The sequence below is a fragment of the Oncorhynchus mykiss genome, chromosome 27 (genome assembly GCF_057628025.1).
Source record: "Oncorhynchus mykiss isolate SJ-2025 chromosome 27, ASM5762802v1, whole genome shotgun sequence".
Classification (NCBI taxonomy): Eukaryota; Metazoa; Chordata; class Actinopteri; order Salmoniformes; family Salmonidae; genus Oncorhynchus; species Oncorhynchus mykiss.
Window position 1 is genome coordinate 20,459,949 of NC_143048.1, and position 27,344 is coordinate 20,487,292.

General features: G+C 43.2%; 1 protein-coding gene across 1 annotated transcript in view; it reads left to right on the forward strand.

Annotated features, from left to right (window-relative positions):
• Positions 1 to 27,083, forward strand: part of LOC110507699 (TLC domain-containing protein 2) — a 41,730-nt gene extending 14,647 nt beyond the window's left edge. The window contains exons 4-5 of the mRNA XM_021587854.3: positions 19,714 to 19,882; positions 20,514 to 27,083. Coding sequence (XP_021443529.2) covers positions 19,714 to 19,882; positions 20,514 to 20,755 — 411 coding nt within the window. The 3' untranslated portion in view covers positions 20,756 to 27,083. The remainder of the gene's footprint in view (positions 1 to 19,713; positions 19,883 to 20,513) is intronic.
• Positions 27,084 to 27,344: the final 261 nt, after the last annotated feature.

A 27,344-nucleotide genomic window follows, 5' to 3' on the forward strand; every position in this document is an offset into this window, starting at 1 on the left:
CTTCGCTCCCTTCTTTCCTGGAAGCTCCATTCAGGAGGAGGTCTGGATGAGTGTTGGCAGATACACAGTCCATGACTGTGGCCTGGGAGGAACGTCTTCCACTTTTCCTCTCCTTCTCTCACATCATCCTTTTTGTCTGTGTTGTGGTCCCTTTCTGTCTCCTGCTCTCTTCCTGTGTCTCTATCAGTCTTTCTTTATTCTATCTCGCTCTCTCTTCCTCTCCCCCTGTGGTTTACTGATGGGGTCAGGGCCTGGCAGTAATGATAAATAAGAACATTGTTATGTTTTTTTTGTGACTAGTAAAGGGAGAGAAACTCTTTTTCTGAATCTGAGATCTCAATGGAGCATTTCATTGGTCTTGGGTAATGCCTTGTTGACAATTTCTACAGTCTGTGGAAAAAAACAGCCTTTATTTGGTGTACTCCCTCATCCTCTGAAAGTCATTTTGGTTAGTCATTCACTTTGTAATGCTGTAGATGGGTTTCTCTGAAATGCAGATTTAACAACACCAAAGACTCAAGCTAAGGACTGATGCTAAAGAGTTAGCATAAGGCAAAGCTTTGGTAGTTGTTTCAGTAGTCGTCGACCAGGCTCGTATTCATCAGAGCATACAGCATCATAGCAGAATGGTTGGGCAATATAAAACATAAACTAGGGTTTCTTATTGAATAAGTAAGGAAGGCCATTTTCTTCCATTTCATGCCTAGTGAACATGGCCTAGTCTTAGTAACTGGGGGAATAAGCAGTCAAATGTTCCATAGAAACGTTATACTTTTTTCTACTTAAGTGGAGCTCACTGGGTAAGAAAGGTGTGAGTCCTCTTACAATGACATATGGGTACTCCATTGGCAGTTTGACACAGAGCAACACGGAGACTCCTCGTATAGCCCCCAAACAACCCCTGACCCCTCCATTCCTTTGGGAAACAGGAAGTCCTGCCGTCTGTGCCAGTAATAGGGCGCCCTTATGAACACAAAACTGCCTCACTCAGATCTGACTGAGGAGGTACTGTCATATGTATGAAAGAGCATATGGAAGATTCATAACAGAAGATATAAGGGTCTGGAAACAGAAATTCTGACAAACACCATATTTGCATTTGCAGAAGTTGTCAGGGGTGCTTTTTCTTTCAAGGGGTTTTCTGCTGTAGTTTCAGTAACATAATTGAGAATTTCAATAAGGATTTTTCTACGGCTGGCCATGCTTTCCACCTGGCTACCCTGGTCAACCGCCTGGCACCCCTCACTGCAACTTGCCCAATCCTCCCACATTTCTCCTTCACCCAAATCTAGATAGCTGATGTTCTGAAATAGCTGCAAAATCTGGACCCCTACAAGTCAGCAGGGCTAGACAATCTGAACCCTCTCTTCCTAAAGTTATCCGCCAAAATTGTTGCAACCTCTATTACTAGCTTTTTCAACCTCTCTTTCATATCGTCTGAGATCCCCAAAGATTGGAAAGCTGCCGCGGTCATCCCCCTCTTCAAAGGGGGAGACACTCTAGACCCAAACTGCTACAGATCTATATCTATCCTACCCAGCCTTTCTAAGGTCTTCGAAAGCCAAGTTAACAAACAGATCACCGACCATTTCGAATCCCACCGTACCTTCTCCGCTATGCAATCTGGTTTCCGAGCTGGTCATGGGTGCACCTCAGCCACGCTCAAGGTCCTAAACGATATCATAACCGCCATCGATAAGAGACAATACTGTGCAGCTGTATTCATCAACCTGGCCAAGGTTTTCGATACTGTCAATCACCACATTCTTATCGGCAGACTCAACAGCCTTGGTTTCTCAAATGACTGCCTCACCTGGTTCACCAACTACTTCTCTGGCAGAGTTCAGTGTGTCAAATCGGAGGGCCTGTTGTCCGGACCTCTGGAAGTCTCTATAGGGGATGCCACAGGGTTCAATCCTCGGGCCAACTCTTTTCTCTGTATACATCAATGATGTCGCTCTTGCTGCTGGTGATTCTCTGATCCAACTCTATGCAGACGACACCATTCTTTATACCTCTGGCCCTTCTTTGGACACTGTGTTAACTAACCTCCAGACGAGCTTCAATGCCATACAACTCTCCTTCTGTGGCCTCCAACTGCTCTTAAATGCAAGTAAAACTAAATGCATGCTCTTCAACCGATCCCTGCCTGCACCTGCCCGCCCGTCCAGCATCGCTACTCTGGACGGTTCTGACTTAGAGTATGTGGACAACTACAAATACCTAGGTGTCTGGTTAGACTATAAAGTCTCCTTCCAGACTCACATTAAGTGTCTGGTTAGACTATAAAGTCTCCTTCCAGACTCACATTAAGCATCTCCAATCCAAAATGAAATCTACAATTTCGCAGCAAAGTGTCACGCCCTGACCTTAGAGAGCCGTTTTATTTCTCTATTTGGTTAGGTCAGGGTGTGATGTGGGGTGGGCATTCTATGTTTTGTTTTTCTATGTTTTGGCCGGGTATGGTTCTCAATCAGGGACAGCTGTCTATCGTTGTCTCTGATTGGGAACCAAACTTAGGTAACCCTTTCCCTCCTTTCTTTGTGGGAAGTTAACTTTGTTTGAGGCATCATAGCCCTGTGAGTTTCACGGTCGTTTTGTATTGTTTATTGGTTTTGTTGGTGACATTTTTAATAAAAAAGGAAAATGTACGCTCACCACGCCGCACCTTGGTCCTCTTCATTCGACGGCCGTGACACAAAGCCTCCTTCACTCATGCTGCCAAACATACCCTAGTAAAACTGACTATCCTACCGATCCTTGACTTCGGCGATGTCATTTACAAAATAGCCTCCAACACTCAGCAAATTGGATGCAGTCTATCACAGTGCCATCCGTTTTATCACCAAAGCTCCATATACTACCCACCACTGCGACCTGTATGCTCTCGTTGGCTGGCCATCGCTTCATATCCGTCGCCAAACCCACTGGCTCCAGGTCATCTATAAGTCTTTGCTAGGTAAAGCCCCGCCTTATCTCAGCTCACTAGTCACCATAGCAGCACCCACCTGCAGCACACGCTCCAGCAGGTATATCTCACTGGTCACCCCCAAAGCCAATTCCTCCTTCGGCTGCCTTTCCTTCCAGTTCTCTGCTGCCAATGACTGGAACGAACTGCAAAAATCCCTGAAGCTGGAGACTCATATTTCCCTCACTATCTTTAAGCACCAGCTGTCAGAGCAGCTCACAGATCACTGCACCTGTACATAGCCAATCTGTAAATAGCCCATCCAACTACCTCATCACCATATTGTTATTTATTTTGCTCCTTTGTACCCCAGTACCTCTACTTACACTCATCTTCTGCACATCTATCACCCCAGTGTTTAATTTGCCATACTGTAATAATTTCACCACTTTGGCCTATTTATTGCCTCACCCACCTTATCCTACCTCATTTGCACACACTGTATATAGACTTTCTCTATTGTATTATTGACTGTATGTTTGTTTATTCCATGTGTAACTCTGTGTTGTTGTTTGTGTCACACTGCTTTGCATTATCTTGGCCAGGTCGCAGTTGTAAATGAGAACTTGTTCGCAACTGGCCTACCTGGTTAAATAAAGGTGAAAAAAAAAACTTTTTTTTTTTGGAGTTGCCACCGCCCTTGACTGGGTTCATGGAAAAACAAGGAAACATTTACCGTAAAAAGCTCCCCTCTCCTCCTTGTATGTAGGCTGCCCCAGTTGGCTATGAAAGTTGGAAATATTGAGGTTGCTATGAACGAGGGTGAGTAGATACTAGAGCACTGCTTCAGAAGTTAATGAAAAAAGCATTTAGAAAATGGAATTGAGCCTAATGCAGTTCATTTAAGATGTTTAGGTCAGCAGGGGAGATGTCATTTGACTCTAGTTGCTTTTCTAATTGCAGTCGCTATAGCTGCGCTCTTCGTTCAACCGCTCTCTGACTGAGATGTTTTTGAAGGTTTCAACAGTGTTTGCTGTTTCCCTCCAACACAAATTGCTTTCATCCCTGTCTCGTTACGTATTATTGAGTTTGCTTATTAGTAGTGCTTAGTGCTGGTAGGGAAGCGAGTGTCATGTGCTACTCTCAAACTGTTATTTTGACTGCTGTGTTCCATCTTTGAGATATACTATCATCGATTCCCCTACATACTACATCTGTATCTACAGGGCATTTGGAAAGTATTTAGACCCCTTGACCTTTTCCAAAAAAAATTGTTACAGCCTTATTCTAAAATTGATTAAATCTACAATACGCCACAATGACAAAGCAAAAACTTGTTTTTCGAAATGTTTGCAAATGTATTAAAAATGAAATATTACATACGTTTTCAGACCCTTTACTCAGTACTTTGTTGCAGCACCTTTGGCAATGTTTATAGCCTCGAGTCTTCTTGGGTATGACGTTACAAGCTTGGCACCTGCATTTGGGGAGTTTCTCCCATTCTTCTCTGCAGATCCTCTCATGCTCTGTCAGATTGGAGGGGGAGCGTCGCTGCACAGCTATTTTCAGGTCTCTCCAGAGATGATCGATCAAGTCCAGGCTCTGGCTGGGCCACTCAAGGACATACAGAGACTTGTCCCGAAGCCACTCCAGTGTTGTCTTGGCTATGTGCTTAGGATCTGAGGTCCTGAGCGCTCTAGAGTAGGTTTTCACCAAGGATCTCTCTGTACTTTGCTCTGTTCATCTTTCCCTCAATCCTGACTAGTCTCGCAGTTCCTTCTGCTGAAAGATATCCCCACAGCATGATGCTGCCACCACCATGCTTCACCGTAGGGATGGTGTCTGGTTTCCTCCATATGTGACACTTGGCATTCGGTTCAAAGACTTCCATATTGGTTTCATCAGACCAGAGAATCTTCTTTCCCATGGTCTGAGAGTCCTTTAGGAGCCTTTTGGCAAACTCTAAGCGGGCTGTAATGTTCCTTTTACTGAGGAATGTCTTCCGTCTGGCCACTCTACCATAAAGGCCTAATTGGTGGAGTGCTGCAGAGATGATTGTCCTTCTGGAAGATTCTCCCATCTCCACAGAGGAACTCTGGAGCTCTGTCAGAGTGAGCATCAGGTTCTTGGTCACCTCCTTGACCAAGGCCCTTCTCCCCCGATTGCTCAGTTTGGCCGGGCGGCCAGCTCTAGGAGGGGTCTTGGTGGTTTCGAACTTCTTCCATTTAAGAATGATGTAGGCCACTGTGTTCATGGGGACCTTCATTGCTGCAGAAATTCTTTGGTACCCTTCCCCAGGTACCCTTCCGACAATTCATTTAAAACTTATTATGGCTTAGATCCCGCTAACGGGATCGATATGACAACAGCCAGTGAAAGTGCAGGGCGCCAAATTCAAACAACAGAAATCTCATCATTAAAATTCCTCAAACATACAAGTATTTTACACTATTTTAAAGATAAACTTGTTGTTAATCCCACCCACAGTGTCCGATTTCAAAAAGGCTTTACGACGAAAGCACACCAAACGATTATGTTAGGTCAGTACCTAGTCACAGAAAAACACAGTCATTTTTCCAGCCAAAGAGAGGAGTCACAAAAAGCAGAAATAGAGATAAAATGAATCACTAACCTTTGATGATCTTCATCAGATGACACTTATAGGACTTCATGTTACACAATACATGTATGTTTTGTTCGATAAAGTTCATATTTATATCCAAAAATCTCAGTTTACATTGGTGTGTTACGTTCAGTAATGTTTTGCTTCCAAAACATCCGGTGATTTTGCAGAGAGCCACATCAATTTACAGACATACTCATCATACATGTTGATGAAAATACAAGTGTTATGCATGGAACTTTAGATAAACGTCTCCTTAACCTCATGGCTTGGTTTTTGCTCTGACATACACTGTCAACTGTGGGACTTTATGTAGACAGGTGTGTGTCTTTCCAAATCATATCCAATTTGGAGAAACATCTCAAGGATGATCAATGGAAACAGGATGCACCTGCGCTCAAATTTGAGTCTCATAGCAATGGTTCTGAATAATTATGCAAATCCGATTTTTCTGGGTTTTAGGTTTAATATATTTACAAAAATGACTAAAAACCTGTTTTTTCTCTTTGCCATTACTGGGTATTGTGTGTAGATTAATGAGAATGTGTTTTATTTAATATGTTTTTGAATAAGGCTGTAATGTAACAAAGTGGGTCTGAATACTTTCCAAATACACTGTATACACCTACTGCCTGCCATCTTCTCTTCACCTCCTCTCCTCCTTTCATCTCCTGTCCTCTCGCTTTCTGTCCCCCCCGGCTTCTTCTCAAAAGACCCTGATATTCCCGCTCCTGCAGACCAGTCTTTGTCCATGTCTCCTCATTCTGTCAGATTCCACTGACTCACCACATAATATAGCCTTAGTACAGCAGCCGCCAAAGCTGTAGTACATGCCATGCATTCTGCTTCTTCATTCCAAAGTTATTGAACATTCTCATCCCTACTCTCTCTTAAGTGTACTTTAAAAGCAAAAAAAAAGCATGTTGAGTTATAATTTCGAATTTGCTTTGGAAGTAAATTCATGAACATCATTTTCTGTAATATGTGGTTTGTGAAATTGTGGTTTGCTTTTCACAAACCACTAAAATGTCCCTGGACTCCAAGAAGCAATGTCAGCAGGAGCAATTTCATTTGTATAGCAGGCTGCTGAATGTATTTGCCAAAGAAATATTCCAGAGATCTTCATGTGCTCCACAAACATTCCTCTTTTGGCCAGGGTTCTACTCTGTGGGTTGAGGAGGCAGAAGGAGTATCGCTTGCTATTTATTTTTGCGCAAGTTTCAGTTCTTTCAACATATGGCCTAAATCTAGAGCTATGAGCTATAACCTCATGTGTTTTAGCCCTATCACTGCATGGATGTTATTAGAACTTACACTTACCAAAGTGAGAACACCAGAATAATGTGATTGAGTGAGAGATTGAGTGTGAAGGAGAGGAAAGGGAAATTGGGGTGAGGCAGAGAATGTGTCTATAGATTCTTGACGGGAGAGTTGTGGTGTGTTTTGCGGCCACATCTCTTTGGAGGAGGGAAACCCCTCTGCCTCTCTCCTCAGCATGTGTTTACAGACAGAAGAAATCTGGTCTCCACATGAACCCCCTCTCACACACGCTCAACCCAGATCTCCGCCCCCATATCCCATACACCCAAACAGTCAAAACAGCACTCCATCCACCCCAAATCCACTCACTCAAGACAGCCTCTGCCCCTTCTCATTGCAACAGACCGATGGGGATCTGTAGTTAGTTATATGCATGTGCATGTTTTCATCTAGGTCCAGTGTTCCCTTCTTTTGTAAAACGTTTGTTTCCATTCCTCAGTGTCGTTCCATATAGTAAACTACTCATCCAATGATACCAGTCTAAGGCCCCTCTCATCCAATATCCACACATAGATTGAACCAGCCTCTTAACTAGAAACCAGTCAATGATAAAACATGCAGGGCAGATTAGTAAAATTCTCAAAAGTGCTAGTAAATCTTATTGGCAGGTAGCCTAGTGGTTAGAGCTTTGGACTAGTAACCGAAAGGTTGCAAGATCAAATCCCCAAGCTGATGAGGTAAAAATCTGTCGTTCTGCCCCTGAACAAGGCAGTTAACCCACTGTTCCTAGGCTGTCATTGAAAATAAGAATTTGTTCTTGAATTACTTGCCTAGTTAAAAAAAAAAAAAAAATACCTCAACAGTAAACTTTTTAACATTTTGTTGTACACTGGTATTGGACAGAAACATAATTATTGTGCCTAGGGCCTGACAATAAGAATCTCTGCGAAGTCATAACGTCTCTACATTGTTATGAAGTGTCCACATTGTCAGGAGAACCCACATTGTCATAAACATTATTCTGTTGCTAAGAGGTTGGGCAGGAAATCCAGATGTGCTTAAACAGAGTGACTGTTGTGAGATGTTGGCATGGCAACCAGGAATGCGGTTCTTCAAGGAATCCGCTACGTTCAGAAACTGGAGAGCCAGGCCCAGGGAGAACAGACTGAGGGAGTTGGTCTTTACTGACTTCATACTGTAGTCAAGGTGACGCTAAAGGAGGAAGCAGGGCTCTCCAGAGGGGGGTGCGGTCTGCCCACGCATCATCGGGGACAAACTACCTGCCCTCCAGGACACCTACAGCACCCGATGTCATAGGAAGGCCAAAAAGATCATCAAGGACAACAACCACCCGAGCCACTGCCTGTTCACTATCATCCAGAAGGCAAGGTCAGTACAGGTGCATCAAATCTGGGACCGAGAAGGCCTCCCGGGTGGCGCAGTGGTTAAGGGCGCTGTACTGCAGCGCCAGCTGTGCCATCAGAGTTCCTGGGTTCGCGCCCAGGCTCTGTCGTAACCGGCCGCGACCGGGAGGTCCGTGGGGCGACGCACAATTGGCCTAGTGTCGCCCGGGTTAGGGAGGGCTTGGTCGGTAGGGGTGTCCTTGTCTCATCGCGCACCAGCGACTCCTGTGGCGGGCTGGGCGCAGTGTGCGCTAACCAAGGTGGCCAGGTGCACGGTGTTTCCTCCGGCGCATTGGTGCGGCTGGCTTCCGGGTTGGATGCGTGCTGTGTTAAGAAGCAGTGCGGCTTGGTTGGGTTGTGTATCGGAGGACGCATGACTTTCAACCTTCGTCTCTCCCGAGCCCGTACGGGAGTTGTAGCGATGAGACAAGATAGTAGCTACTACAACAATTGAATATCACAAAATTGGGGAGAAAAAGGGGTTAAAAAAAAATAAAAAAAATGTAAAAAGCTGGGACCGAGAGAGAAGCTGTTTTTCAGTCTCAAGGCCATCAGACTGTTAAATAGCCATCACTAGCACATAGAGGCTGCTGCCTATATACATAGACCTGGCCACTTTAATAAATGGAACACTAGTCACTTTAATAATGTTTACATAGCTTGCATTACTCATCTCATATGTATATACTGAATTCTATACTATTCTACTGTATCTTAGTCTATGCCGCTCTGACATTGCTCGTCCATATATTTATATATTCTTAATTCCATTCCTTTACTTAGATTTGTGTGTATTGGGTATATGTTGTGAAATTGTTAGATATTTCTTGTTAGATATTACTGCACAGTCGGAGCTAGAAACACAAGCATTTTGCTACACCCACAACAACATCTGCTAAACATGTATATGTGACCAATTAAATTGTATTTTATTTAGAGGGAGCGGGAGAGAGAGAAACTTGGCTGCCAGCCAGAAGGATAGCTGTGAATTCCAAAGCATTTATGTCTACGGTTTTCCAGCAACTATGGCGTGTGTGTAGTCTTGGGAGGAGAGGATGTACTCAAAAGACAATCCCAGATTCCAACATGTGTATAGGGAAATTCCTATATTTAGCTCAGTTACAGTTGTTTGGAAAACACACCATTTAAATGTATGCTGGGTAGTTATGGAAACATTTGAATTTGCTCAAAACGTAAAGCATAGGTATTCATAGGATAAATGTATTGTTACACTGACAGTAGTCTGTAGTGTACATATACAGCCAAGTGGTCACTGAGTAGTGTAGATACATCGTTTTTGAAGTCGCTTCTATACTAATCAACAGCCAGGAGAAAGTTAGGTGAGGTGAGTCACCAAAACCAATTAACACTTCCACACCTATCATCTGGCGACCACTAGTGAGGACTAGTGACGAGTATGAATGTCACAGCGACCTTTCGAAACACATTTCATGATGAAAACACAACTTCTTTTGTAGTTTACCATTACTAACCATGGATGCACAGCATACACAATGTTTTTATTTTTTAATCTATGGTCATTCGTTGACCGTGGCATTAACCCTGATCAGCCCTAGAAGGGTCATCACAGTATCTGTGGGTTGTGGGTTGTTTTCTGTAACGTGGATGTGTGTTTGTGTTCATGCAAGTGTGTGGGGGTGAGGGGGTTTGTGTGAACATGATGGTTCATACACATATTTTTTACGTGTAGACTTTGACCCCACCCCACACTTACATACTGTACATAAAACTTCCTCTCCTGAACCACACCCTGGCCCTGCTTTATACAAGACAGAGTGGTTTCCATAGGCTTTCCCATTTACTTCATTACCATAGACTTCCCAAGTCCATTTTCCCTTCCCTTCCAATATCCCCCACTGGAAAAAATGGAAAGCCTCCATCTGTCTACTCCAGTCCAGTATTGACCCGTTGCTATCGGAGTAACTCTGTTTGAGTGTGATGGTCGCTATGGAGCGTGGTGTTATTAGTCAGTAAACTGCACCCTGGGACCAGCCGATAGGGAGGCCTGTTTTTTTGGTGGGGCTGTTGAGTGTTGAATGCAGTGGTGGTTATGGGGCTGTGTGTGTGTGTGCCTACCAGACTGGTTGTGCAACCCAACTTTACAGTAAAAGCCTGTTACCATTTTGATTCTTAGAATCATGGCTAGTCGAGATGACACAGAACTCCTGCTGTTGCTATGTTCTTCACAGTTAGAGGCCACTATACTAGGCAACCCACACTTTAATCAGTAGACTAATCATTAGCTTTGTACACAAAAGCATCAAACACCTAACACCCCATCTTGTGTTTGGCATGCTTGAGTGTGTGAAGTGTGTGTACATGTGCGTGATAGTATATTGTACAGGGAGTCAGGGTCTGAGTGGTGTTTATGCCTTCCTGTTATATTTAGGCCCTGTGAGGAATGTGCCTGGTCCCTGGCCCCATGTTTACATTACACATACTGCGCTGCATTGAGGACTGGCCATCACAAATGCTGTTTACCTTCACCTTTTACCCTGCACTGAGATGAGACACACAAAATTTGGCGTGGGGGGGTATTTGTCAAATTAAATCAAAATGTATTGGTCGCCTGTACAGTTTTGAAGATGTTATCTCTCCAACAATACAGCAATATCTAGCAATACAATAACAATACACACACAATCCAAAAGTAAAACAATAAAAAGAAAGAACAAGAAATGAAGACATATCAGAATCTAACTGTTTACCTTTTCCAGCCAGCCTTCCTCATCAGGTTCCTATCCTGTCTGACATCCCCTTAAGGAAATGAACCCCCAGGCACGCTAGTGTAACACAGTTGAAGTCGGAGGTTTACATACACTTAGGTTGGAGTCATTAAAACGTGTTTTTCAACCACTCCACAAATTTCTTGTTAACAAACTATAGTTTTGGCAAGTCGGTTAGGACATCTACTTTGTGCATGACACAAGTAATTTTTACAACAATTGTTTACAGACAGATTATTTCACTTTTATAATTCACTTGGTGCGAAAAGTACAAATCAATCCCAGAACAACAAGCAAAGGACCTTGTGAAGATGCTGGGGGAAACGGGTACAAAAGTATCTATATCCACAGTAAAACGAGTCCTATATCGACACAAGCTGAAAGGCCGCTCGGCAAGGAAGACGCCACTGCTCCAAAACCAGCATAAAAAAGCCAGACTACGGTTTGCAACTGCACATGGGGACAAAGATTGTACTTTTTGAGGCCTCTGGTCTGATGAAACAAAAATATAACTGTTTGGCCAAAATGGAAGCATCATGTTGTGGGGGTGCTTTGCTGCAGGAGGGACTGGTGCACTTCACAAAATAGATGGCATCATGAGGCAGGACAATTATGTGGATATATTGAAGCAACATCTCAAGCCATCAGTCAGGAAGTTAAAGCTTGGTCGCACATGGGTCTTCCAAATGGACAATGACCTAAGCATACTTCAAAGTTGTGGCAAAGTGGCTTAAGGACAAAAAAGTCAAGATATTGGATTGGCCATCACAAAGCCCTGACCTCAATCCTATAGAAAATTTGTGGGCAGAACTGAAAAAGTGTGTGCGAGCAAGGAGGCCTACAAACCTGACTCAGTTACACCAGCTCTGTCAGGAGGAATGGGCCAAACGCATTGTGGGAAGCTTGTGGAAGGTTACTCGAAACGTTTGACCCAAGTTAAACAATTTAAAGGCAACGCTACCAAATACTAATTGAGTGTATATAAACTTCTGACCCACTGGGAATGTGATGAAAGAAATAAAAAGTGAAATAAATCATTCTCTCTACTATTATTCTGGCATTTCACATTCTTAAAATAAAGTTGTGGTCCTAACTGACCTAAAGCAGGGAATGTTTACTAGGATTAAATGTCAGGAATTGTGAAAAACTGAGTTTAAATTTATTTGGCTAAGGTGTACGTACGTACACTTCTGACTTCAACTGTAGGTCTTTTGGGTAACCACGCTCGCATGATGAGTACACTTGCAAGAGACCTGATTTGGTTGCATTGGCTCCCTAAGTGAATGCCTAGACTTCAGCTTAGCGGGCTAATGTGCTCCCTTAGAAAGTCTGGGTTTTAACCCCATCGGTCATATATACACACCCCAACACAAACTTTGGACTGTTACATACAGTACCAGTCAAAAGTTTGGACACCTACTCATTCAAGGGTCCGGGCCTCTGGCAGTCTCTATGGGGGTACCACAGGGTTCAATTCTTGGTCCGACTCTTTTCTCTGTATATGTCAACGATGTCACCCTTGCTGCGGGTGATTCCTTGATCCACCTCTACGCAGAAGACACCATTCTGTATACATCTGGCCCTTCTTTGAATACTGTGTTAACAAACCTCCAAACGAGCTTCAATGCCATACAACACTCCTTCTGTGGCCTCCAACTGCTCTTAAACACTAGTAAAACTAAATGCATGCTTTTCAACCGATCGTTGCCTGCACCCACCCGCCCGACTAGCATCACTACTCTGGATGGTTCTGACTTAGAATATGTGGACAACTACAAATACCTAGGTGTCTGGCTAGACTGTAAAGTCTCCTGCCAGTCTCATATTATACATCTACGATCCAAAATTAAATCTGGAATCGGCTTGCTATTTCGCAACAAAGGATCCTTCACTCATGCTGGCAAACATACCCTCGTAAAACTGACCATCCTACCGATCCTCGACGATGTAATTTACAAAATAGCCTCCAACACTCTACTCAGCAAACTGGATGCAGTCTATCACAGTGCCATCTGTTTTGTCACCAAAGCCCCATATACAGTGGGGCAAAAAAGTATTTAGTCAGCCACCAATTGTGCAAGTTCTCCCACTTAAAAAGATGAGAGAGGCCTGTAATTTTCATCATAGGTACACTTCAACTATGACAGACAAAATGAGAAAAAAAATCCAGAAAATCGCATTGTAGGATTTTTTATGAATTTATTTGCAAATTATGGTGGAAAATGTGTATTTGGTCAATAACAAAAGTTTATCTCAATACTTTGTTATATACCCTTTGTTGGCAATGACAGAGGTCAAACGTTTTCTGTAAGTCTTCACAAGGTTTCCACACACTGTTGCTGGTATTTTGGCCCATTCCTCCATCAGATCTCCTCTAGAGCAGTGATGTTTTGGGGCTATTGCTGGGCAACACGGACTTTCAACTCCCTCCAAAGGTTTTCTATGGGGTTGAGATCTGGAGACTGGCTAGGCCACTCCAGGACCTTGAAATGCTTCTTACGAAGCCACTCCTTCGTTGCCCGGGCGGTGTGTTTGGGATCATTGTCATGCTGAAAGACCCAGCCACGTTTCATCTTCAATGCCCTTGCTGATGGAAGGAGGTTTTCACTCAATCTCACGATACATGGCCCTATTCATTCTTTCCTTTACACGGATCAGTCGTCCTGGTCCCTTTGCAGAAAAACAGCCCCAAAGCATGATGTTTCCACCCCCATGCTTCACAGTAGGTATGGTGTTCTTTGGATGCAACTCAGCATTCTTTGTCCTCCAAAAACGCGAGTTGAGTTTTTACCAAAAAGTTATATTTTGGTTTCATCTGACCATATGACATTCTCCCAATCTTCTTCTGGATCATCCAAATGCTCTCTAGCAAACTTCAGATGGGCCTGGACATGTACTGGTTTAAGCAGGGGGACACGTCTGGCACTGCAGGATTTGAGTCCCTGGCGGCATAGTGTGTTACTGATGGTAGGCTTTGTTACTTTGGTCCCAGCTCTCTGCAGGTCATTCACTAGGTCCCCCCGTGTGGTTCTGGGATTTTTGCTCACTGTTCTTGTGATCATTTTGACCCCATGGGGTAAGTTTGAGGTTGTGGACAGGTGTCTTTTATACTGATAACAATTTCAAACAGGTGCCATTAATACAGGTAACGAGTGGAGGACAGAGGAGCCTCTTAAAGAAGAAGTTACAGGTCTGTGAGAGCCAGAAATCTTGCTTGTTTGTAGGTGACCAAATACTTATTTTCCACCATAATTTGCAAATATATTCATAAAAAATCCTACAATGCGATTTTCTGGATTTTTTCTCCTCATTTTGTCTGTCATAGTTGAAGTGTACCTATGATGAAAATTACAGGCCTCTCATCTTTTTAAGTGGGAGAACTTGCGCAATTGGTGGCTGACTAAATACTTTTTTGCCCCACTGTACCACCCACCACTGCGACCTGTATGCTCTCGTTGGCTGGCCCTCGCTACATATTCGTCGCCAGACCCACTGGCTCCAGGTCATCTATAAGTCTTTGCTAGGTAAAGCTCCGCCTTATCTCAGCTCACTGGTCACCATAACAACACCCATAGCACGCACTCCAGCAGGTATATCTCACTGGTCATCCCCAAAGCCAACACCTGCTCTGGCTGCCTTTCCTTCCAGTTCTCTGCTGCCAATGACTGGAATGAATTGCAAAAATCACTGAAGTTGGAGACATATCTCCCTCACTAACTTTAAACATAAGGTATTTGAGCAGATTACCGATTGCTGCAGCTGTACACAGCCCATCTGTAAATAGCCCATCCAACTACCTACCTCATCCCCATATTGTTTTTATTTACTTTTTTGCACACCAGTATTTCTACTTGCACATCATCATCTGCACATCTATCACTCCAGTGTTAACTTGCTAAATTGTAATTATTTTGCTACTATAGCCTGTTTATTGCCTTACCTCCTTATGACGTTTGCACACACTGTATATATTTTTTTATTTGATTTATTTCACCTTCATTTAACCAGGTAGGCCAGTTGAGAACAAGTTCTCAATTACACCTGCGACCTGGCCAAGATAAGGCAAAGCAGTGCGACACAAACAACAACACAGAGTTACACATGGAATAAACAAACATACAGTCAATAACACAATAGAAAAAGAGGAGGGTGCAAAGCTGTCATCAGCTACTTTGAAGAATCTCAAATATAAAATATATATTTGATTTAACACTTTTTTTGGTTACTACAGTTGCAATCCGTAGTTGCAAACCAGACTACAGTTTCAAACCGTTGTCTGGCTTTTTATGGCGATTTTGGAGCAGTGGCTTTTTCCTTGCCGAGCGGCCTTTCAGATTATAGCGATATCGGACTAGTTTTACTGTGGATATAGATACTTTCGTACCTCTTTCCTCCAGCATCTTCACCAGGTCCTTTGCTGTTGTTCTGGGATTGATTTGCACTTTTCGCACCAAAGTACGTTCATCTCCAGGAGACAGAATGCGTCTCCTTCCTGTGCGGTATGGCTTCTGCGTCTTCCCATGCTGTTTATACTTGCGTACTATTGTTTGTACAGATGAACGTGGTACCTTCAGGCATTTGGAAATTGCTCCCAAGGATGAACCAGACTTGTGGAGGTATTTTTTTGATTTTCCCATGATGTCAAGCAAATAGGCACTGAGTTTGAAGGTAGGCCTTGAAATGCATCCACAGGTACACCTCCAATTGACTCAAATTATGTCAATTAGCCTATCAGAAGCTTCTAAAGTCATGACATCATATTCTGGAATTTTCCAAGCTGTGTAAAGGCACAGGGAACCTCATGTATGTAAACTTCTGACCCACTGGAATTGTGATACAGTTAATTATAAGTGAAATAATCTGTCTGTAAACAATTATTGGAAAAATGACTTGTGGCATGCACAAAGTAGATGTCCTAACCGACTTGCCAAAACGATAGTTTGTTAACAAGAAATTTGTGGAGTGGTTGAAAAATAAGTTTTAATGACTCCAACCTAAGTGTATATAAACTTCCGACTTCAACAGTACATAGGCCAGCAGTCTCTAAGGTGCAGGGTTGAGTAACCGGGTCATAGCCGGCTAGTAACAGTGTCTAAAGTTCAGGGCAGGTTACTGGGCGGAGGCCGGCTAGTGATGACTGATTAACAGTCTGATGGCTTGGAGATAGAAGCTGTTTATCAGTCTCACAATTCCTGTTCTGTCTCCGCCTTCTAGGTGGTGTGTGTGTGTACTGTCTTAATTTCATCACCTGCAGAACAGGCTGCTCAGGCTACCAAGATTCACTCTGGAGGCCTTTTTCATGTCATCATCTGTAACCATTGAGGTTTGGTTTGAGGTGCGTTAACCTCTCGGGGCTCAGAGAGAGGTCAATGCTCTACAGATGGACTGACTCCGTTCCAGTCCCACCTGACTGACATTTTTGTTTTTTCTGCTGCCTTATCTTTTTCTGCCATCTTGGCCATGACTCTACAAATCTTAGTAGGATGAAGTTGCATCTAAATGCTTATCAACACCCAAGTCAATTATCTGTTATTCCTAGAAATTGAGTATCTAGGCCACTTTTGTTTTTATCCTCCGCCATTGTCGCTCTGCCAGTGCTGTGCGCCACCTTGGGTCTATCGGCCATCTTTGATCTATCTTTCCCTTACCTGCCATTCTTCACTGTGGTTAAGGAAACACACGCAAACACAAGCTGTTTTCACCCTTTCTCCTTTACCCCCAACCAGTTCAATATACACAAAACGAGAGAAAATGCTTTGAAACTAGGGTTCTACTGCTGATTTTTGCTTTCCATTTCAAAACGTTTTGCTACCTTGTACCTTACTGAACATGACACAGCAGCACATAGTGTAAGAGCAAGGCTAACCTCACCGTGCCCATGCCCGTGCCCACACCGTGCCCATCCATGCTGTCACAGACTGGGTCCCCTGCCAGCAGTCTCATCCCCTTGGCCCTGTGTATATCCACTATGTGTCTCTGTCTGTGGCACTGTTAATAGGCTACCAGCAGCTCGCTGCCAAGCCTGACCCTGGCTTAGCAGGGGATAGCCTGCTAATGCTGAATCATTCTAATGGTCCAGGGCTGTCTTATCTGTCTGTCTGATACAGAGGAGAGAGGATTACAGTAGCTTCAACCCCAGCCAGGGGGCTCACTGTCGGGCAAGGTTTTGGGGTTCATCCCCTTTCATGGTTTGATTTAATTTGTTTAACTGACAGGACCCAGCCAGGACCTAGGCTATGGCGTCTGGTCCTAATCATACCCCACAAAAAGAGCCACGTGCCTGAGCTTTGGCCAAGTGATGTCCCCCTGTCTCTCTCAGTGGTGATTTGAGGCTATCATTTCCTGATTATGGCCTGACTGCTTCGCTGAATCATTGTGGGGAATCAAGGTTTTGTAGTGTAAAGCTTGTGTAAGGGGTTATTAAGTGAGTGCCTCCTCACCCACTTCTATCAATGATTACAATCAGTCATTATATACATGGCTCTTATTACCCCCTCCCTTCACAAGGACAGGGAGGAAACTACAATCAGTGTCTCTACTAAAGATACCTCTCACTAACGACGCTCCTCAAACATCATAGAGGAAGCCATGGCCATACAAGCAGACATAAACACACATAATAGGATCTCCAACGAGTCTGCTAAGTCTATTGTCCCAGGGTCATCAGGAATCATTATGTATGCAGGCTTTTTATTTCAACCAATAATCCATGGTCAAATTCTACTATTTGAAGTATCACAGATAAGTAACCAAAATGGAGTCTGAATATCAAACAGTATTTCTAAAATAGGTGATTCATGTTTGTTCTAATTGACCAAGCAGTTATTCTTAATACATACAGTTAGTACGTGTCTGTCTTGATGTTCAGCTGAAGTGAGAACCAGCCTACACAGTGAGTGCCAAGGATCAATGTTGAGAGACCATACAGCACTCATACAAGACGTCACAGAGAGAGCTACAAGGTGATCGATAATCATGTAAACAGAATCCTGGCCATGAGGTCTCTTATCAGAGCTTTTTATACTGTTTTTATTTGATCTCCATAGTTCCTGTTTTGAGTGTCCCGGGGGAGATGTGTGACCTGGAAGAACGATAAGACAGGTTGAAGTTTAGTGTGAGTGTGTATGTATGAGAGACCGAGGTGTTTACCTGGGACTTCTCTCTCCCTGGGGAAAGAGTCACACACACCTTATTGGCTAAGAGCAGCATGGGATTAGGGCCTCTATATATACACACACATACACACAGCCTGCAGCAGGAGATAGGACATAATGCTGTGTCTCACGTCGGTGCTGGCCTGCTGGTAGTCTGGCTAAATAGGTGTTATTATTCAGACATGCTTGGACCTGAGTTTCTACATGTAAGCGTCTGTTTCTGTCTTTTTATTCCTCTTTAGGGGGTAGCCACTAGCCAGTGTGTGTGCTGACCTTTAGACTAGACCTCAGTGTGTGTGCTGCTGTTTATCCCATGACCATTTTTCAGTTTAGGGACGGCACCTCGTCTGTTGACTCCAGCCTCACCCCTGGGGCCACACACACACCACACACATACACACACTGAAAGCCCTTCCATTGGGTCCTGCCTAATTGTTAAGCTTAGTCGCACAACTGAGCCATTGAGGATGTTTGAGTGTCCTAACAAGATACTTTGTGCTTTACATCGCTACATTGGTGTGCCAGTAACTGCTATGTAACATGGTCTACAGCCTCCCAGAATTAAATCTGTGTTTCAAATGGCACCCTATTCCCTATGTTGTTTGCTACTTTTGTGCACACACACAGTGCACTATATTGGGAATAGGGTGCCATTTGGGAGACAGACTGAGTAATTCAGTGGTTTGAATTGAGACAGGAGTTTTGAGAAAGGTTCGGGTTAGTAACAGTGTGGACAGGGTCAGGTCATTGGACTACTCGGACATTGCTGTTCTCAATGGGATATTTTGGGGAAAACATCAATCTCTCCAGTCTGCTACAGTAACAAAGATGTGAGATTTACTGATCTAACTCTGACACACAACACAATACAGACGTTGTAAAGGCTGCTGCAGTCTAATAAAAGATTATTCAAAAGATTTCCCTGAAGTTATTGTATATCAGAGCAGTATGTACACATTCTAAAGTGGCTCTATTGTAGACTGGCATTGGGTGCCACCTATTGGTTCTGGTACGCTACTACATCACCCTGTTACCAAAGACTGTCAGATATGCTGTAGCCTCAGACTTTCATTTCATAACCATGACCTTGCAGATGTTTCATAAGCATGATGACCTTCCTCAATGTAATTAAATAAAGAGTAGTCAGTGTTTGACATTCGAAGGCATGTATCTGCAAATAAAGGAAGCAAATAAACAAGCAAATAAAGGAAAAACAAACAAAGGCTTGTTATGATAATCTAACTGCATGACATTTTCCTGGAAATAATACAATGTTTATCATAAATACAAAAAAAGTCTGTAGTGCTTTGAGTCAGGTGGTCACAGGATGTGGTGCGTTTTGCACCGTGGCTAATATGGTGGACATGACCTAAGTCATGAGATCCCAGTCATCCCACCACTACCTCATGAGATGATGGTTAACCATGTGACTTCTGGGTAGATGAGTAGGTTGTTTGTTTGTTATGTTAGGACATGTGAGTTGACTCAGACCTGGACTCGAAAGCTAGGGACTTAGGATTTAAGTCAAACTCTAGGTTTAGGAATTTGACTAAATCACTGCCACTCGGTGTCTAAGTTTATCTCATTCTCCCTCTCTCTCGCTCTCTCTTCCTCCTAGGTGATCAGCTGTTTCGGCATCACCGTCCTGACCGGTCGCTACGTGGGCTTTGCTGTGGTGGCCCTCCTGGTTGAGATCAACTCTGTGTTCCTCCACCTGCGGCAGATCTTACGCATGGCCAACCTAGCAGAGGGCAACCTCTACCGCATCAACAGCATGGTCAACCTAGGTACTGTCACGTTCAAAAGGTTTCAATGATGAAAGGATATTTTTTATGAACAGCTAGCTTGTGCTAGACATTTATTATCTATAACTTCACATCATGAGGTGTTGCCATTAAGTGGTTTGGTTACATGACCTTTCAACTGTCATAAAGCACTGTAGTAAGTAGATTATACAAATGTTAGCCCCATAGAATTACATATAGAAATACATGTGTCATTTAATAGGATCTCTGTTCTGTGTCATTTAATATAATCTCTGTTCTGTGTCATTTAATAGGATCTCTGTTCTGTGTCATTTAATATAATCTCTGTTCTGTGTCATTTAATAGGATCTCTGTTCTGTGTCATTTAATATAATCTCTGTTCTGTGTCATTTAATAGGATCTCTGTTCTGTGTCATTTAATATAATCTCTGTTCTGTGTCATTTAATAGGATCTCTGTTCTGTGTCATTTAATATAATCTCTGTTCTGTGTCATTTAATAGGATCTCTGTTCTGTGTCATTTAATAGGATCTCTGTTCTGTGTCATTTAATAGGATCTCTGTTCTGTGTCATTTAATAGGATCTCTGTTCTGTGTCATTTAATAGGATCTCTGTTCTTGGTGCTGATATTAACGAACAACATATTATTCCAGGTACCTATGTGGTGTTCCGGATCAACACCCTGGCCTGGATGACCCGCTGGCTGGTTCTGAACCGGGACAACATCCCCCTGTTCAGCTACACAGCGGGGAGTGTAGGGCTAGCCATTATGACCGCCATGAATATAGTGCTCTTCTACCGCCTGCTGAGGTCTGACTTCCTCAAGAGTAGTACACCCACGCCCACAGATTGTAAAGAGAGTAGAGGGCAAGGAGAGGGACAGAAGGAGACGTAGGAAGGAAGGGAGGGAGGGAGAAGAGATAATGGCAGAGATTGTATAATGGCAGAGATGGATAAGATGTCCTTGAGTATTCGAGAGGGTGAGCAGGATGTATGAACACACGTACGTATGTACACACACAGGGAGATACATAAGACATCCTGTAGCGAAGCCGGGAGCGCGAGGATGTCAGTCACAAACAAACACACACACATATAAATACACACTTTGTGGCCAACAGATCTTGTACCTTACACTTCCCCATCTCTTCTGTTTTGAGGTACAGGCGTTTACAATTCACACACACAAGGTCCATTGAATGATAGCCAAAAAGAAGTGACACATCTATGAAATAATGTGTGTGTATATATGTGTACTGTGTGAGTGTGCAGGATAATGTGCTCTACTGTACCTTAGAAAGTTTGGGTTCTCACCCAATCGGTCGTGTGTGTGTGTATATATATATAGTCAAAAGTTTGGACACACCTACTCATTCAAGTTTTTTTTAAAAATTTGTACTATTTTCTACATTGTAGAATAATAGTGAAGACATCAAAACTATGATATAACAAATATGGAATCATGTAGTAAAAAAAAAGTTTAACAAATCTAAATATATTTTAGATTTTAGATTCTTTAAAGTATCCACCCTTTGCCTAGATAACAGCTTTGCACACTCTTGGCATTCTCTCAACCAGCTTCATGAGGAATGCTTTTCCAACAGTCTTGAAGGAGTTCTGACATGCTGGGCACTTGTTGGCTGCTTTTCCTTCACTCTGCGGTCCAACTCATCCCAAACCATCTCAATTGGGTTGAGGGTCGGGTGATTGTGGAGGCCAGGTCATCTGATGCAGCTCTCAATCACTCTCATTTTTTGGTCAAATAGCCCTTACACAGCCTGGAGGTATGTTGGGTCACTGTCCTGTTGAAAAACAAATGATAGTCCCACTAAGTGCAAACGAGATGAGATGGCGTATCGCTGCAGAATGCTGTGGTAGCCATGCTGGTTAAGTGTGCCTTGAATTCTAAATAAATCATGACAGTGTCACCAGCAAAGCACACCCACACCATCACACGTCCTCCTCCATGCTTCACGGTGGGAACTACACATGCTGAGATCATCCGTTCACCTACTCTGCATCTCATAAAGCCACGGCGGTTGGAACCAAAAATCTCAAATTTGGACTCATCAGACCAAAGGACAGATTTCCACCGCTCTAATGTCCATTGCTCGTGTTTCTTGGCCCAAGCAGGTCTCTTCTTCTTATTGGTGTCCTCTAGTAGTGGTTTATTTGCAGCAATTCGACCACGAAGGCCTGATTCACACAGTCTCCTCTGAACAGTTGATGTTGAGATGTGTCTGTTACTTGAACTCTGAAGCATTGATTTGGGCTGCAATTTTTGAGGCTGGTAACTCTAATGAACTTATTCTCTGCAGTAGAGGTAACGCTGGGTCTTCCTTTCCTGTGGCGGTCCTCATGAGAGCCAGTTTCATCATAGCACTTAATTGTTTTTGCGACTGCACTTGAAGAAACTTGAAAGGTTCTTGAAATGATCTGCATTGACTGACCTTCATGTCTTAAAGTAATAATGGACTGTCATTTCTCTCTGCTTATTTGAGGTGTTCTTGCCATAATATTGAGTTGGTATTTTACCAAATAGGGCTATATTCTGTATACCACCTCTACCTTGTCACCACACAACTGATTGTCTGAAACGCATTAAGAAGGAAAGAAATTCCACAAATTAACAAGGCACAACTGTTAATTGAAATGCATTCCAGGTGACTACCTCATGAAGCTGGTTGAGAAAATGCCAAGAGTGTGCAAAGCTGTCATCAAGGCAAAGGGTGGCTACTTTGAAGAATCTCAAATATAAAATATATATTTGATTTGTTTAAATGTATTTAAATACAAAATAATCCCTCATCAATCACAGTACCCGTTTAATGACAAAGCAAAAACAGGTTTTTAGATTTTTTTGAAAATGTATTTAAAAAAATGAAAGACCTTATTTTACGTAAGCCTCGAAATTGAGATTTGATCATCCTTGAAATGTTTCTACAACTTGATTGGAGTCCACCTGTGGTAAAATCTTTTTTTGTTGAATTTTACCCCTTTTTCTCCCCAATTTCGTGGTATCCAATTGTTTTAGTAGTTACTATCTTGTCTCATCACTACAACTCCCGTACGGGGTCGGGAGAGACGAAGGTTGAAAGTCTATTTTTTTTCTTCTTTTTTTTACCCCTTTTTCTCCCCAATTTCATGGTATCCAATTGTTGTAGTAGCTACTATCTTGTCTCATTGCTACAACTCCCGTACGGGCTCGGGAGAGACGAAGGCTGAATGTCATGCGTCCTCCGATACACAACCCAACCAGCCATACTGCTTCTTAACACAGCGCGCATCCAACCCGGAAGCCAGCCGCACCAATGTGTCAGAGGCTGCACCTGGCAACCTTGGCTAGCACGCACTGCGCCCGGCCCGCCACAGGAGTCGCTGGTGCGCGATGAGACAAGGAGATCCCTACCGACCAATCCCTCCCTAACCCGGACGACGCTAGGCCAATTGTGCGTCGCCCCACGGACCTCCCGGTCGCGGCCGGTTACGACAGAGCCTGGGCGCGAACCCAGGGACTCTGATGGCACAGCAGTACAGCGCCCTTAACCACTGCGCCACCCGGGAGGCCCCACGTGTGGGAAATTCAACTGATTGCACATGATTTGGAATGGCACACCTGTCTATATAAGGTCCCAAAGTTGACAGTGCATGTCAGAGCAAAAACCAAGCCATGAGGTCGAAGGAATTATCACTCTGAGTGCCAAATTTCCTTTGTGGAGATGGGAGAACCTTCCAGAAAGACAACCATCTCTGCAGCTCTCCACCAATCAGGCCTTTTTGGTAGAGTGACCAGACGGAAGCCACTCCTCATAAAAAGGCACTCCGCTTGGAGTTTGCCAAAAGGCCCCTAAAGGACTCTGATTCTGATTCTCAAGATTCTCTGGTCTGATGAAACCAAGATTGAACTCTTTGAACTGAATGCCAAGCGTCACGTCTGGAGGAAACCTGAGACCATCCCTACGGTGAAACATGGTAATGGCAGCATCATGCTGTGGGGATCGAGGGAAAGATGAATGGAGAAAAGTACAGAGATCATTGATGAAAACCTGCTGCGGAGCGCTCAGGACCTCAGACTAGGGCGAAGGTTCACCTTCCAACAGGACAACGACCCTATGCACAAAGCTAAGACAACACAGGAGTGGTTTTGGGACAAGTCAATGAAAGTCCTTGAGTGGCCCAGTCAGAGCCCGGACTTAAAACCGATCGAACATCTCTGGAGAGACCTCAAAAAAAATGTGCAGCGACGCATCGAACCTGACAGAGCTTGATGGGATCTGCTGAGAAGAATGGGAGAAACTCCCCAAATACAGGTGTGCCAAGTTTGTAGCATCATACCCAGGAAGACTCAAGACTGTAATTGCTGACAAAGTTTCTTAAACAAAGTATTGAGTCTTTGGTCTGAATACTTATGTAAATGTGATATTTCCATTATTTATTTATTTTTATACATTAGCAAAAATGTATAAATCTGTTTTTGCTTTGTCTTTGTGGGGTGTGTGTGTAAATTGAGGAGGGAAAAAAATATTTAATCAATTTTAAAGTCTTACCCTTTAACATAACAAAATGTGGAAAAAGTCAAGGGGTCAGAATACTTTCAGAATGCACGTGTGTGTCTGTGTGTGTGTGTGTGCTTGCGTGTGTATGTGTGTGAAATGTCTTACAAGTTGAGGTGCAAATCTCATAACACTGAGAAAGAAAAAAATATATAAATACTATATGGAATCATTGAATCCAACACCTGTGTCTTCTTGAACATGTTGTAAACATGTCGAGTAAAACTAGCACTAGAGTCGAAGACGTTTATTGGCCAAGCCTTATGTAAACTAAACACCTGCTACCTCGGAAGACTGTAGCAACTGCATCTGTTCCTAACATGATCTTTGCTATCTATTTTGTAAGGGTTCCCATGAGGCAGCACACATTTGGCCCAGAGTCGTCTGGGTTAGGTGAGTGTTTGGCCTGCTGGGATGTCCTTGTCCCATCGCGCTCTAGTGACTACTTGTGGCAGCTAGGTGCATGCAAGCTGACTTTGGTCGCCAGCTGTACGGTGTTCCCTCCGACACATTGGTGCTTCTGGGTTAAGTGAGCAGTGTGTCAAGAAGCAGTGCAGTGCATCCTCGTGTTTCGGAGGATGCATTGCTCTCAACCTTCGCCTCTGCCGAGTCCGTACAGGAGTTACAGTGATGAGAGAAGACTGTAACTAGCAATTGGATATCACAAATTTGGGGAGAAAAGGAGTAAAAAGCACCAAAAATAAAACCAACAGACACACCAACAAAAAAGAGGCGTGTTGGTATTTCTCAAAACTGTTTCACATACTCACTGATCGGGTTGTTAACCAAACAACAAGGTTGACTTCAGATCGATGTCGAGTTGAATTTTGTGGAAATTAAACTAAAACAACATTTCCCTAAGAAACAGCAGCTATGTTTGCTTTCTCTCCCTCACACACACACAGGCACACAGGCAACGGCTGCTATGTTAGTCCATTTGGAACTTGCCCATTAAGTCGAGTGCACCTCTCAATACTAGGTCCACACAGTCACCATGATAACCGAGAGAGCCAGCTCTTCCAATACACACCAGCTAATGACATCACTAATGACATACAGGCCGTTAGACTGGTATCTGATGACTGACATGGTTGGTGGTCATTGAAGTGTCATTACAGAGTTGGCCTGAAGGAGGCAGAACACTCCTTAGAGGAAGGATATGAGATAGGTGAACTGATTCTGGATCTGTGCCTAAAAGTGCAACTTTTACTTAGAGCAGGGATGGGAAACTCCAGTCCTCGGGAGCCTGATCGGTGCCACACTTTTTCCCCCAGCTAACATGCCTGACTGCAGTAATCAACTAATCATGATCTTCAGTTCAGAATGCCATTTGTTTAATCAGCTGTGATTGGTAGGGATCGGGAAAAGGTGTGACACCACTCCGGCCCTCGAAGACTGGAGTTGCCCATCCCTGTTCTTGGTAGAAGTTGCCCATTTAGGCACAGATCCAATATCAGCTACCTGTCCCATATCCTAGATCTGTGCCTAAAAGGGCAACCTCTATCTAGTATCCATCATAACATTACAGACCATCGGTAATATTGAGCTGAAGTTTTTCTAACAAGATGTATTTCTATGTTTTGCTCCACTTTTTTATTTTATTTAATTTTTTTTGTATATTTGTAATTTATTTGTATTCAAAAAAAAGTTGTGGATTTAATTATCAAGGATGAATAAAATTATAAATATGGTTAATGAACACAGTTTGAATAATATTGTATATCCCTTTAGAATAATTGTTGGTTATATTGGAGATATATGGATTGATAGTGGTATCTACAGTATGTGGTGTATAAACTGTTGGGCATTGTGGTGTTTCTATAACCAGTGAGGGGTTCTTTCTGTTTCCCTGAGTCTAGAACATCCATGAGGGTCTTTTGAAAAGAGAGCTTATTCTTATTTGCATGTTGATTCTCATGCTCTCTGACCAAACACATCCACTATTGCAGGGGTGGGCAGTCTTACCCAGCAAGACCTGGTTCCAGCCAAGCAGTAATTCTACTTGACCAATTCTTCATGGAATACAATGATTAGAATAGCAAAATTAGATGACCCTACCAATGGCAACACACTGCTATACTGTACCACTATCAACAATGAAAAGACACTAATGATGTTTGATATGAAGCTCATTAGCAAAGCTTGTTTCAGCTGCTTGAATAGACCTCCCAAACATCAGACAGTCAATGAACGGCTGAAGACTATTCTACAAAAACAGCCATGATTTATTTCCATTCAGAAGTTGCCTTTATTGCGATAAGACTCCTGAATGAACTTCACTAGTTTACAACATGTATGTATGTACTATATTTGTTTCTTTTCGGGCAGATTAACAGATTGTGGTGGTGATATCTGAAGTACTTGCATTAACTTGTGAGCTTTATATTGCGGATCATGTGTCCTGTTTTGTAATGATACGACATACTGTTATTGCTATTTGCCATTATAAATGTAAAGTACCATTGTGGCCAAGTTGGTTGGTAAGTGTCTGTATATTGTTGTAGTCTTTTGTAACCACATGGTGTAACTTTGGTAATGGAGGTTGTGACAATCCTAACAGTGTTGCGTAAGTGGTGGGCCGAAGCCGAAAAACGTGAAGTTGGTCGATCCCCTTCGAGGGAGGCGCTGATTTTTTGTATATGACAGTAAAACTTTCTTATGACCCAAAAATGTGTTTGCATCTTCAATTCTTGCACATTTTCAAATAAATATATTTCATCACTCTGCTCACGCAAATTTGCCAAACTGCTAAACTTGGAACCAATCAGAACTCCCATACATACCCCTCCCCTACAAGACTATGGTACTTGCCTTCAGAGCAGCAAGAGGAACTGCCCCTCCCTACCTTCAGGCTATGCTCAACCCGAGCACTCCGTTTTGCCACCTCTGGTCTCTTGGCCCTCCCGCTCAGCCCAATCCAAGCTCGTCTCT